The sequence below is a fragment of the Pocillopora damicornis genome, chromosome 14, assembly GCF_964200805.1.
Source record: "Pocillopora damicornis chromosome 14, jaPocDami1.2, whole genome shotgun sequence".
In the NCBI taxonomy this organism is placed as follows: domain Eukaryota; kingdom Metazoa; phylum Cnidaria; class Anthozoa; order Scleractinia; family Pocilloporidae; genus Pocillopora; species Pocillopora damicornis.
The window spans coordinates 19,321,471-19,336,127 of NC_142683.1; the positions used below are offsets into that span (position 1 = coordinate 19,321,471).

General features: G+C 40.0%; 1 protein-coding gene across 1 annotated transcript in view; it reads right to left on the bottom strand.

Annotated features, from left to right (window-relative positions):
• LOC113681723 (uncharacterized) overlaps positions 1–14,657 on the bottom strand; it is a 44,176-nt gene that overhangs the window by 17,581 nt on the left and 11,938 nt on the right. Inside the window, exons 4-7 of the mRNA XM_027198845.2 lie at positions 3,205–3,767; positions 2,716–2,778; positions 479–1,612; positions 98–257 (exon numbers count right to left, since the gene is read on the bottom strand). Coding sequence (XP_027054646.2) covers positions 98–257; positions 479–1,612; positions 2,716–2,778; positions 3,205–3,767 — 1,920 coding nt within the window. The remainder of the gene's footprint in view (positions 1–97; positions 258–478; positions 1,613–2,715; positions 2,779–3,204; positions 3,768–14,657) is intronic.

Genomic DNA, 14,657 nt, shown 5'->3' on the forward strand with positions numbered 1-14,657 from the left:
TTTAAGTTTTCCAGTATTAGATGGCCAGAAAAATGTCTGTGCAAGCCTGCAGCATTGCAACTATTTCAGTAAACTAAACCTTTGGTAAGTCGCTTACCTCCGTCTCGCCCTGGGTATCCCAGTCTTCCTCTCGGTCCCTGTGGGCCTACAACTGAGTCTCCTTTGTCTCCTTTAGGGCCCAACAATCCCGGCGGCCCGCGGGGTCCACGTAAGCAAGTCGCGTTTGATCCCGCAGCCAGCACGTGTTTACACAGTACCTGTGTAGGAGTAAGTAAAGCAGAGATGTCAACAGCTCATGGGTTATTGCATAAAGTGAAAGGAAAAAACACGAGTGGCCAAACCGACTTTCCACCCTTAGAAACAGTCTTAATGCATGCAATTTAACCAAAGTAGACGTGCAAACTAAATTTAAGTTCGTTTGTTTGGGATATGGTAAATATTTCCGGGTAACATATTTCAATACTTAACAGCTTCTCACCTCAGATGTTTTAGAAACTGTAGACACAGTGTGAGTTTCAACTGTTGATGCCTCAGTGCTGACGGTGGATGTCTTAGCTACGCTAAAAGAAGTGGACTCTAAATTATTTGAAATAGAACCTTTGGTAGAGTTGTCTGTTTCCCCTTCAATCCTAGCAACCACAATTTCTTCGTCAGGGTCAATTTTTTGGGTAAAAGGAGGTTCAGTTTGGGTCTTTGAAGGAGTAGAAATGGTCGAAGCGGTCTCTGGTGATCTAGAACTTAGCCTTAATGCTGTTTGCGATGTTGGACTAGTAACTAAGGGTGAGCTAGAATCTGAACTCATGGATGTTGTTGTTGCTGTTGTTGAAAGCGATTCTCTATCTGTTTTTGGGATTTGCGAGGATTCCTCTTGGCCAGGGGTTGACTTGTCCTCAACACTGTCGGTGCTCGCTTCCGTAGCTGCATCAGTGGTACCTTTTGGCAAGGATGTGGCTGGAACGCTCGTCCCTGTTACGAGTGGCTGTGTTCCTGTTGTCGATTCCGTTTTTGAAGCAGCACCATTGCCTTCTAAAGTGGTAATACCAGGGGCGGAAGAAGATACAGAAACAGTCACTGGTTTTGTGCTTGTGGTAGTATCCTCCTTTGGTGAAGTTTCTGTTGTTACTTCATCAGTTGTCTTTGATGTGCTTTGCGTCAGAAGCTCTGTTCTGCCACTTGATATAGAGTCAGCGTCCTCAGTTAAAATTTTAGTTGTTTGATCCCTTCCTTCAGAGGCTTTCCGTAACGTTGTTCGTTCCGTAAAATAGACAAGATCGACGGTGCTCACCTCCTCTGTTCCTTCCTCTCCTCTACTGGTTATAAGATCATTACCCTCAGTAATTTCTCTTAAAGTTGGTCGTACTGTGGTGGAGAAACTGTTCACTGAGGTTAAAGCCGCTCGCGTCACTTCCTCTCCGCCACTGATCGTTTGATCACTGCCTTCAGTAGCTTTCCGTACAGTCGGACGTTTCGTGGTTGACAGATAGTCGACAATACTTGAACTGTTTGTTGATACTTTTGGTATACTTGCATTGGACCTCAAGGATGGTGGATGTGCTTGTAAGGGCTTTGCTAAAGTTGTAGAGATCACTGGAGGTCTTGTTGTTGTTAATATCTTAAAGACAAAGTAGGTACAAATGTTAAAGTCACGTTTCCATATTTACTGGACTGAATTTCAGATTAAAAAAAATATGATTAGAACACTTTTTAGAACAATAAAACCCTTCAGTTATCAGTTTGCCATTCTGTCTTTTTCGTTCGTCCATAAATGTATCGCTAAGAGCTGAATTATAAACGTATTTTGCTTGGTTCTTGCATATTATCTATTGGAGGATAGACACAACAGTGACGTCACCATGAGCAACTTCAGCTTCTCTATTACTTAAAACAAATAGATTACAAATAGATTCCTTGTTGCCGTGCGCCCATTCATACTTGATCACAAATGATATCAAAATGTGGTAAGAACATCAGATCAAAGTCTGTCACTTTTTTGTTCACCACATTTTGGTGTTACGTGGGATCTACTACCGAACATCCGCACAGCAGTACAGTCGAACCTCGATTATCCGGACTCATCGGGACCTCGGTAAATAGTCCGGATAATCGAAAATATGAATATTAATGAGATAGAAATGTGAAATAATTATCTGCTTATCTTTAATCAATAGAACGGCAAGCTTTCGCTTCGTAGGCATGTTTTTGATTTGAGTTTACGATCGATCGCTCGTTTGTTTACATAACCCACGCAGAAGGAACTAATCATGAAATTCCCTTGGCAACAAAACAATTGAGCCAACCAGCTGAACGCATCAGAATACTTCTTTGACTCGTCGCACTTTCGAATTTTGAAAAGCGCATAGGATAATACGCTGTTTCAACAGTCTTTTGAAAGGATTGTTGGGCTTTTTGCGACTTTGAGTTTTCAAGATCACAACTAATTAATATTTATGGAAAAATTGGGACCAGAGAAGAAAGTCCGGATAATCGAATAGTCCGGATAATCGGGGTCCGGATAATCGAGGTTCGACTGTATGGGATTCGTTTGATAACCAGATGCTTGCCACGTTAAGGCCTTTAAACATGCGCAGTCAGAGGAGCGAGGATCAATACTAATTCAATCGATTTTTCTGCAATTACTGTCAGACTAAATTTTGAGATGCCCGACTCCGACTCACTCTAAGAGCTCCAAACTGATACGACCCGAAGGTTACCTGCCTTGCACTCCTGATGCTGGGCCTTGTTGGGGTCACGGTGCATGGACAGTTCTGCTATATCTCCCTGAGGACGAAAAAGATATATTTAACCCTTTACACCTAACATCAACATGCATAACTTCCATATTGTCCCCTATACATTTCCTAAGGTGCTGACAAGGAAACATTTCTTGAGGAACTAAGAGCTACTTTGATCATTTCCTCTGTTCCAGTGACTTTAACGTGTGATCTAAGGGTGACATATATTATCTGGAGGAATAAGATGTTAGTAACTCTTAGGTGTTAAAGGGTTAAGAAGACTAATTTGCGCAAAAATGCTTTTTCCATAGGAAAGCCAATGGCAGCTTTTTTCATTCAGAATTTGTTGTTACGTCAATTTCTGTTGTCTAAAGGTTTGGAAACTTAATAACGTGTCCGAAGTACTTATGCGCGTTATGTGCGCTATCACAGAACTAACACTTTCCTGCCCATCCAAGCATGGCATGCTCACCTGAAAAGCACTTGACGATGCCCCCGGAGTCCATCCAGCTCTACCAATGTACAAAGCACTGTAGGGTCGAAGGGTGAAGTTACCCAGAGCCGCAGGTAAAAACTTAGTGTCAACTTCTCTACAGTCTTTGTAAAACGTGACGCCATTGTTTCTAATACTAAAAGAGAGCCAAGTCCATTTGCCAGTCAGGCTAGGGACGGTAAAATCAAAAACAGTTCTCGTATTTCCGTTGTTTGCGTGAATCAAACTTATTGTAGTCCCTTCAGAAAAGGAGTCTCTGTGAATCTCAAGTCCCAAAATGACATTTCCTCTGCGGATATGCGGCAAAAGAGCAAATACCACCCCACGTTCAGCAGATTTTGGGCGAATTACAACACTGATTGAAAATTCTTTAAAAAATCCCTTTGGAAAAATGTAGCGAGCGAAACGTCCAACATTCGCTCCAGACCGAAAGTGAAATGCTGGTTTCGTGTAAGGTCCTTTCGTGAGCGATACGCCAATCGGAAGTGGGTTTCCTATTGTCCCGAGTAAGTCAACGTCTTTAAGGTTGTTGTTGGGATAACCTGCAATACATTCAAACAAGTCAGTGTGGGTTTTATTGAGCGCATCATTTACAGTCTGTGTTATTCTTCACTTTTGACAACAATTCTCTTTTTTATTCTCCCATCTACGATGTTTTTCTACGCCAGCAAACAAAAAAGCTACAACTAACTACTCTACACATTGTCTCGACTAAATCGTATCTCACCCTGATGGGGGTAAAGCAGTGGTCCTCACGGAGCCTTTTCGGATCTCCACCCAGAATCAAGGAGGTCATTGAAATACCGGAAGTAGCTATTGGCGGGCCGGCATCTCAACCAAAGGGAAACCGGACCCCTCAGACTAACGTGGGAAAGCTATTGCGTGTGCCTTAACTAATCTCCAAGGCAGTCTATAGGGCCACATTTAGTAGAGTGTAAAAATAAATAAAGAATTTTCTGGAAAGCTATTAAAAGCTTAATCTTAACTTAATCTTCGCTTTTCAATCGCACAATATAGATGCGGGAATTTTCTGATTTTAAGATGTAATTGTTACAGAAAAGCTATCTTTTTAAGTCTCCCAGACCTCTAGAGTACGTTGGGAATGTTTTACAAGGGCTCATTCACCTAGAAGTAGCTGGTAGTGGTTGTCAGTAGAGGCCGACTGTTTGCATAAGCTATGGAGAGCTACTGTAGTCCACAATAGAGGTCTGTTTACAGTCAACGGTGATAGAAGAGATGTGAAGATAGCATGTTCACTAACAATTTGTGTCAGCGGTGAGCGAAGTTGAGCTCAGTATTGAGCTTAAGGTGATGTATTCTAGGCTGTGCTGTTTAATTGTTGCCGTTTTATAATTACCTTATGTAATATGGGTGAAAAAATTTATTGGTTTTTATAAGATTTTCTTTGTATTTTTCTGTCGGTCGGTTTACTATTGAGGTAAAACGAAAAGGCGAAAGATGTCATGGTGTGAGTACGATATAGTTTCAAACAACCAATTATCTTAATGGAGTAATAGTCGTTGGATGACTTCAAGGAACAACTGACGAGTCTGTTGTCCCTCAGTGGCTTCAAATCCAGAGTAGCTAAAAATCCTGAATGGATTTTTAATACTGAGTGGCTTCAGTCTACTTTCCTTTCTCAAAATAACATTCGGAAGGATTTTAAAACGGAGATCTAAATGTAGTCATCTTAAAGGGGTGCTGACAAGTCCTGGTAACCGTTTCCTGTACTACGGTTTCATTTATTCTAAGATAAGTCACGAAAATATTGTTCTTCGCTTAAAAAAGTCTTGACTAAAAGGAACATGTCTTCAGTTAAAGGAAGTTCAAATCGTTGTACATTCTTCTACAATGATCATTACAATGTGCTTTCCAAGTCCGAGTCCTTCAGTTCGTATCTTCCTGTAAGAGTGACCTACTCAAGATCATTTTTTTTTTGTTTGGAAAGTGGATAGGGCAACCGTGAACAGGGCAATTTTCATCAGTCCTTAGATGTCTTACATAATTTACATGTCCATTTAACCCGCCAACAAAGTTAAACAAAGGATTTTAATTTAACTTTTTCTGACCAGACGGACAGATGTCATAAAACAAAACTCTTGTGATTTCACCTTTGACTTGAGATCACTTGATTTTTTTTCCGTAAAGAGACAAGCTGTCTATCCTAAGAGATCTTTCCACTCAACAAAGTGCCCATCCATTTTTACCGCAAGAATGTAGCGAGGGACAAACAGAGACCGCCATCGTAACTTTAGGGCACGGTTCTCTACTCACAAAGGAATACCTTTCAGTTCCTTCACCTTTACGTAGGTTTATTCAGTTGTCATCCCTTTCAGGACTATAACAGAGCTCTGACGAAACTACACCATTATTCTGTGATTCTTAGAAATTACACCTGTGTATTTGCCTTGCATGAATTTGCTCGGGTGTGTTCGTTCAACGTGGGATTAACCAACTATTGGATCAACGCAATACGCCCAGAAAGTGTAAGTTTTCATGGCTCCATACTGACTTTTCCAAGAGTATAAAAAGATGTCAGCCAAGAAGACGCCAACACTTTTGAATTCAAGCCAGAACAAATGTTGCCAGAAATGGAAAAGCCTGGTCGAGCAGAATTCGGGTTGCTCATCTTTAAGATTTGATCTTTTTATAAACAAGTGAATTCACTGAAATATAAACTAAGCTTAGTATGCATGTCTCAAGGCAGTTATTCTAGCTAAATTCTCTCCCAAAGGATATCTTATTATCCAAATCTTCCCACAGGAAACTAAGGCTGGTACATGCTCACTCGGGTTTGGTTTAATCGGTTTACTGAGCAGATCAAGTTGGAAAAGAACGTTAACGCATTAAGGTGCATTTTTGTAAATTCCATCTGAGCGTAATTCAGGCGAGTGTCATTCAAAAGAAGACTATGTCATATTCTGTTTTCCTCCTTATAATAACCGATTGACACGCAGGATTACTGGAAACTGATTTCTTTATAATAAAGAAATCAGTTTCCAGTAATCTAGTTCTGGGAACTTGACGACAATTTAAATAAGAGTCACAGAAATGATTAAACGATGATCTGTTTAACTCTTGTTTGAATTGTTTTAAAAACTTTTTGCGAAAACCACCTCAACAAAGAAAACATCGGAAACATAAACATTTCTTAAGCGAAGGGATGTATAAAATGCATTGGCAGACATTTTGTGTTACGCGCAAACCTACCTTCAGCTCAAAGGGAGCTTCAGAATATTAGTCCACAAAACTGTATTAGTTTAGTGAGGTGGAAGAACACAAAAGAGGAAATAACAAACCAGGAAGAAACAAGGATAGAAGGTAAATTGCAACGGATTACAACTAAAGGAATACAGTAGCATGAACCGTGACCGGCCCTCTACGAAGTCGACCCTACTGTCTTCCGCTTGACATACACAACATATGGCTTTCATAGTTCTAAGAAAAAGGAAACTCATTTTCACAATAAGTGTTATAGCTGATAACTACAACATAAAGAAGCTGAAAACGCAGCGTTTATCACATTGAACGGCTACCTGCAAACGGCATTCTAAAACAGCTAATAAACAAGTTTACTAACAAGTAAATCATTGTGTCCAACGATTAGGCTGCATATCTAAAGTATTCTGGATTTCTGCAAAGATAATCATTACTGCATTCAAAAATACCGATAAGGTTGAAAATCACTCTAACACGTTGATTTTATATTGAAATATTACCTGTTATGTGTGTGTCTGTGTGTGTTATGTGGACGCTAATCTAATTTGTCGCATTCAGCGCGAGTCAAAGTTGCTTGGCATGCTTGATACCGCCATGAATTCACGAACGACTTATTTAATAAGCTTAAGAGATAACGCACACGTATGCGACCTTTTCTCACGATATTGAGGCAACCTCAATGATGATTTAGATTCCTCAAGTTGAACTCAGTTCTGAGCCCGTCTATCAATATTCGACATAAATTTCACGGAATCATTTCAAACAACTGATAACTGCGATGATTACTTTTTCTATGATATTGTGCTAACAACCTAACCTAAAAATTGTGCCAAACTTCCGGTCGGCGAAAAAAAAATCGATAATATTTAAGAAGATTCATTTACAAAGATGATAAATGAAAAGTTTCAAACCCAGCAAGACATCAAAGAGATGAAAAAAAATAACAGTAGGACGTAAGTTTAGGTAAATACCAGCGATATCAACTGATACTTTTAAGAGTTCTAGCGTTTTCTCTCAAGCTGCCATGAACGTTGTCAAATAGAATGTAATACTCTTAGCTTAGCAGAAAATCCCTGTAAACATTTATTTCGGACTTATGCTTGGGTGAATATGCATGATATCAACTGTGAATCCTTGGCAACAGTTAACGCATCTTTCTTTTCCAAATAAAAGTGAGAAAAAATGTCGAGGAAGTGCTTTGTAGCTTAAAGCTCTAACTTACCAGGATGAGGATATCACCTGCTACTTTCATAGCTTTGAGTGATAAAACAATTATTACTTTTATAAAAGGAATCCACTGACTCACGTTTATATCGCCCGAGAACCTGCGGTCGAGCTTGTACCAAAGGTTGAGCATTAAGAAGCATTGTACAACACCAAACACAACTTGATATGACCAAAGAAACCAAACGGGTTAAAGATTCATCTCTTCGCACCCCAGGCCTCATTTTTCATGTTGCAGTTTTGGATCACTGTTCCATACCGGAGCTCAGTAAATACAGGTGAGGGCTCGAGTGAGTGGTTGTTACTTGGGGCACGAAAAGGGCAAGTAAAACACAATGACACTGACATTCGATACCTCAATAAGGTCGCTACTCCCCTCTGAAAATTACATGCGAACAGTTCGATTAATCTTCATATCTATCCATGTCTGAAAACTTTGAAAACTTGAACCCTCTATGACTACAATGGCCAAATCATGACACTGCGTTGTGGTAAAATCATCGGTTCCTCTTGCTATATATCTCACTATCAAATGTTTCAGACCTGTTTGCTACCGCAGATAAAGAACTTACTCAAAAATTTAAGAAGACCTCAGGAAATTAAATTTTCTTGTCTAGACTTAAGGTAAATTTCAAAAAGCTTAATACTTTATTGAAGGTGTGGCATTTGAAATATCACTAGGAATAAAAAAGAATTGATGAAAAGTTGATCAGAAATTCAGTAGAAAAATACGCGTGCAAAAAATATCCGTGTCAGTAGAGAGGCGACCACAACCGCAAGATTGTTATCTTTTTAAATGTGAGAAAGTTCACTCTTAAAAGCAATCTGCCATCCACAGATTTCAGGCTAAAATTCGCAAGAAACTTTGCTTCTTAAACATGGGGTAAGTCTCCTTTATCCAAAAGCCGGAAACATGAAGGGAGCGAAAACAAGTGTTGGATTAACGAAAAAAGGTCTGCCTCAAAGGAAGCGATAGGATGCCATTACCAGGTGAGTCTAAACATCTTATCTCTAAAAATCCTTTCATAGCTGTGCTCTTGCTCAACTTATCAGTGAATGTTTGCAAAAGAAAAATTGATGAATCGTCGTTATCTACGGAAAAATATAAAATAACGTAAACTAATATGGGACAGGAATGTCGCATTACGGGAGGTCGGTTTTGGATACCGACCTTGTTAACGCAATTTTTGTCAACATCTTTTAGTTAGTTTGCTCTTGGGAGTGTGTCCTGTTTTTCCAAGCGAGACTTAACGTTTGCAGTGGCTGTTAAATGAGCTGGAATACGTGATACTTATAGACCTTGCGTGCGATAAGGGATTAACTTCAGTTTTGCGAGATAGAATAGAAGTATAAGTTTCTGTAGGGGAAAAGGCACGATATAACTAACCCTCATAGGTCAAACACGTAGGAAGAGGACAAGAGAATATACAAATAAACAACATAAAACAAAACAAAAGGTGAAAAAACCTGAACCTAAAATATGTGGCTTTTTCAGACCCTTTGCAAGCCGACAAAACCCTTTTGTTTGGGTGTGGAATTTTCTCAGCGGAGTTAATTAAGCTGGTGATGAGTTGAAATGCTATTCTGTACAAGCAGCTCTCGTCAACTGCAAGTTACCCTGTCTCAAGGTCAATCTACCGCTGCTATTAGAAAGGTAATGAACTGACTGACAGCCAATTTGATGACAGTTGGCAGAAAATAACCCGGGTAAAAATAAATTAAAAGCCGTCTTTGTGTTTCAAAGGTAGAAATTATTGGCTAAAGTCATCACTACTCAGTGCTGCGAGTGAACAGTTGAAACGCTCAGATTATCCAACGCCTAGCCAATATCTACATTTCTATTGAGGCACGAGAAGAGAGAACACTTCAAGATATCTACGCAACCCTAGGAATCAGGTCTCGTCTATTTCAGCCCTGCGTGTATACTAGGTGAGTAGAGTAAGGGGAGAGGGGTGAGGCGATCTATTCTACCGTCATGCTTGAAATTTGAGGAAACACCAGGCTGCTGTATTGTTCTTTTAGGGGTCCCATCCCTATTTCCCTCCACACCCCCCGGCTCTGCCAAGCCTTACACTTGTTGAGACCATCGAAACTCATGGCATCGAATTCGTGTTTAAGCGTTTGCTTAAACAAGTAGTGAATGCTTCTTCCATAAGAATACTAGTGATGCAGCCTGGATAAAATAACTAAAACTTTTCGGCCTGTTACGCCTGAAATAATAATGATAATACATGCTTAAAGTAATACGAGAACAGATTCCTTTACTTGTATAAGGGGCTCTTATCGTGCACGGTTTATTTTGTCGAGGAATGAAGATTTCATGGTCATCTTAAGCTTTAAAGACAACTAATTGATAAGAATAACTTATTGTTTTGTTAAGGTTTATAAATATAACAGTTATCTCTATCGAGAGAGGAACCTTGATCATCCTATGTGGTCCCTATCTTAACCGGTGCAGTAAGAGCCTGTCAAGATAATGGACTGTGCCTCTATAGGGCACTTCAACGAGATAAGAAACACAAGTCATAGATCATAACATCCCATAAAATTGTTTAAAATCGTCGTGAGTAAAACCGAAAAAGAGCCACCCTGGCAAGAGAATACCTTGTGCATGTTGAATCTCGGAACATGCGCTTATTCCTTTATTTTCTTGAAATGATTAACATGTAACTTATGCGCAATGATGATATAAATGGAGACGATATAAATTCTCGTTGCAGTTCTGATGATTCTTCTTGTACAAAGATTAAGAGAACAGACAAGCTTATCAGCTTGACGGTTCTATTTTGGAATAAGACTAAATTCTCTTGTCTAATTTACAAGTAAAAGTATAGTAGAAAGTAGGGATAGTTACTAACTGGATCTTAGGAGTTAAAGGTGTAAGGACAAATACAAACTGGGGTTGAAAGGGGCAAGACACTCCTCTCGAAAAGAAAACTTAACCCATGAGTGACCAAGGCAAAATTTCTTCTTACAATATCAATACAATATCATGCATGCAAGTGATGAGAAACTAGACCCTGTGAGCAGGGTAACTGGGATACCTGGATGGTATTGGATCCGTGGAATCAAGTGTAGTGATACTACGCGTGTCGGACTAGTATACTGAAATAGTGAGCTCAAGTCTGGCCAAGGGCATACACCTGTCTCAAAACATAGGCATGCTATACATGCAAGAGTTATTTTTTGTAGGGTGGATGGATTACTTGAAACATTGTAAGTGGTCTACATTCTTACAAAAGGAAAGAAGATTATTAATGCGGGAAAGAATGAAAATGTCGAATTACCTCACACAGGTATTTTGTGGTAGATTATGTGTGTTGTGCGAATAAATGTAACCAAAAATAAACTGTATTGGTGCCACGGATACCTGTTAGTACAAAATGTAGACAGCAGACTGCAGACCGTATGCAAAATATAGACTGCAGAGTGGGTACAAAATGCAGACTGAGAATCTGAAGAGTTTTTACGTCTGGTATATAATAACATGTCATCTTACAGCTTACCGAGCGTCACGCAATCGCTTTTCCGCGATGAGCCTTCACGATTATTTGCACTATTGTGGAAAATTCCTGGCCCATTTCTTGATGAAAATCGATCGTAATATAATTTCAAGCCTTCAACATAGTTGGTTGGTGTGATGTCTGTACAGATTTTACCAATGTAATAAAAGTAGATGACGTAAATAATAGTGATGGTAAAGCAAGCATAAAACGGCAACAATCGCCAGAAACTACAACGGATACAAAGGGTATGAGTAAGTTTTATTGATTTTACGAGAAAAATTTTCATATTTCGAAATATTTATCGTTGTAAATCGACCATATTTCGTTCCCTATACTATTCCTTATAACGTGTTCAAATTTTCAACGGTTCCTGGCATAACTTACACTGAGTCACACAACGCGTGACGCGTTCGTGAATTAATCGTTGGCTCTTTCTCGAGACGTGACCTTGGGTTGCCTTTGACAAGACAATTGCGTAAACAATACTTAACATAATAACATTATACACAAAAAACACGGGATTTTGGATCATGTATTTATTAAAAAAGAATATCCATACAACTACAATGAAAAAAAACATAAGATTCACCTTTCTGATCGTGAAATTAATACCATTCGCACTGTTATCGTAGCTACGTTCCCTGGCATCAAGTGAATCCAACATGGTGTCTTTCTTCACAAGCAGTTTGCATCCATTTGAATTTTGTTCTTCAGTCTCACGGTCCGTAGTAGTGTTGTTCAATAGATTGCATAGAGTATATGCAGTTTGGTTTCAGACTTCAGATTTTTCTTTTTACAACGAGTTAACGTTTTCAACTAAGACATTGGCATACTTAGCATACAAGACATACAAGGCATTCAATGCTTTCATGGCTTTCAAGCGTTCGCGATTCAGTCCGTTCCAAAATTACCGCTCAATAACATCTTTTTGTGTGGATTGGCAGCGAATAATACGACTTGTGTATGCGTCTATAAGTATTTTGAGCGTTTGCGTCATAATGCTCCAGATGATCGTAATCCAAACACATTGAAATACAAATCGACTGACAGAAGAGTTTTATGGGCAAAAATCTTGTGTTCGTCATGTGACCCGGCCCTGTCCGTGCATGACAACGTCAATCATCATCAAGATAGCACGCGTGATCAGCATGTGAACACCTCATTGGATCACAGTTAGTTGTCATGGTGTTGAGGGCCCAATGACCTCTGGGTACTATTGCGCAATTTTTCCATTTTGTGGCGGAGGAAAAAAAAAAAAAAAAAAAAAAAAAAGACGACAAAAAAACAAAGGCATTTTATGACTGGGCTACCACAGGTATCCCAGTAAAAAGAAAAATATCAATTAGGGGATTATTAGTGGATCCAATACCAAATGCTCCAAACTAACATCACAAGAACTGTATGGCAGACAGTAACGTGAATTACTAATAAGATCGCTGTTACTAATGAGGGCACGCTGTGACAAATCACTGTTCGAAGTCTGACAGATATCGTTTGAATTTTCTTAGGGCAGCTTTTTGCACAATCAAAACTATGCTTTTCAAACAGGTTGTTTTGCAGTACAAGATAACCATCTGTCCAAATAACCGTACAACATCGCGAGACATTTGTACTCGATTCCCGCGTTATTGGTACTATATTTAGTGCAGTTGGCCATGAGAACGAGGTAGCAAACTGCATAATTGTAGAAGGTAATGTGGGATTAGCCCTTAACCCTCTTACCTACCAACCGCGCTCGACTTATAAATATCCTAATGTGATTATGCAACAGTTCAGTTGACCTCAGGCCCTGCTCTTGTGAGCTCCTCTGCTCATTAAATATATAGCTTTAAATATATACTTGGCCTCCACTCTTTCTTTCGCCTCCGATAATCGCACATGGTGTCAGAAGTGGGATACGTTTCACGGCAAACGTTTTCATTGAGCTTTGTCAGATCCACACACAGGAGGGTGACCTGGCTGAGCTCCACATCTGTAACACGATGTTTTCTTTGCTTTCGAAGAAACTCCATAATGCTTGGGTTTTGGACTTCGACGTTTGTTTTCTGGAACTTTCCTGTCATGTATTGCCGATATGTCAGCGGCACTTGAGGGGTTTTGAAGAATTCGATCATGATGTTTCGTGATTTCGGCGGATTTAACTTCTTTAATTACCTGATCCAGAGTTAAGTTGTCATTTGCCATCAATCGACGCCTGAGATGAGAATCACGCAAACCAGCAATTATTTGAGTGTGCACCATTTGGTCACGAAGGTCCCCAAAAGAGCAGAGGTCGGCTCTTCTCTGAAGATCTTCAATGAAGGTGAGGACAGATTCTTTGTCTTGCTGAAAGCGTCTTACGAACTGTGTTCTCTCGAAGACTAAAGCAACTTTTCCTTTAAAATGATCTTTGAATTTTTGTTTGACATTCGCGTACTGGATATCTTCACCTGACAGTTTGAAACTATCATAGATGTCGGCGGCATTATTTCCCATTACGTAAATAAGCGTATTGATGCGCACTTTATCTGACAGCTCATCACGTTCCGTAGCTGCTTCAAATAACTCGTAGCGCTTTATCCAGTGGTCCCAATCGTCTGTTTTGGGATCAAACTTAGCCGGAGGAGGAATATTGAAATTTGCTGCGGCCATTTTTACGCTTCCATTTTGTGGGTTATCCGTCTGTAGTGAAGCCGTTGAAGAACTCGGTTTCACTGGGTCTGTGGGTGGTGACGTGACTGGCGTGCTTGATTCCTCGAATATTTCTTCGTTTGGATCTTGAGCGTTTGAATTCATTCACGCGATGTGAAATGAGGTCGGAAACAACTTTCTTTTCCGCTACTTCTTGTTCCTGCTGTAGGATCCCACTTCTGACACCATGTGGATTAGGAGCAGTCCTCTTACAAGTCCAAGAAGATGACTCAAAGAAGCCAATCGCCTACGCTTCGCGCTCTATGACGTCTACTGAACAAAGATACGCTCAGATAGAGAAAGAAGCACTCGCAACTACTTGGGCTTGTGAAAAGTTTGCCGACTTTGTCCTCGGTAAAGAGTTCCTTATCGAAACGGATCACAAACCGTTGGTGCCGTTACTAGGATCAAAATGTCTCCAGGACATGCCACCACGTATTCAAAGGTTCCGGATGCGACTTATGCGCTACTCGTACCAAATAGCCCATGTACCCGGAAAAGACCTCACCACAGCTGATACCTTATCAAGAGCACCACTTCACCGAAGTCTCACGAAAGACGAGAAGAAACTTAACGAAGATTTAAACCTCTATGTCTCACACATAGTAGAATGCCTGCCAACTACAGAGCGCCGCTTGCAAGAAATACGCCTTCATCAGGACGAAGACGAAGTCTGTTCAAAGCTTAAGCTGTTCTGCAGTGAAGGCTGGCCAGAGAAACATCACTTGAATTGTTCACTCCAACCGTACTGGCAGTACAGGGCAGAAATCACAGTTCAGCAGGGAATCCTAATGAAAGACGACAGAGTCATAA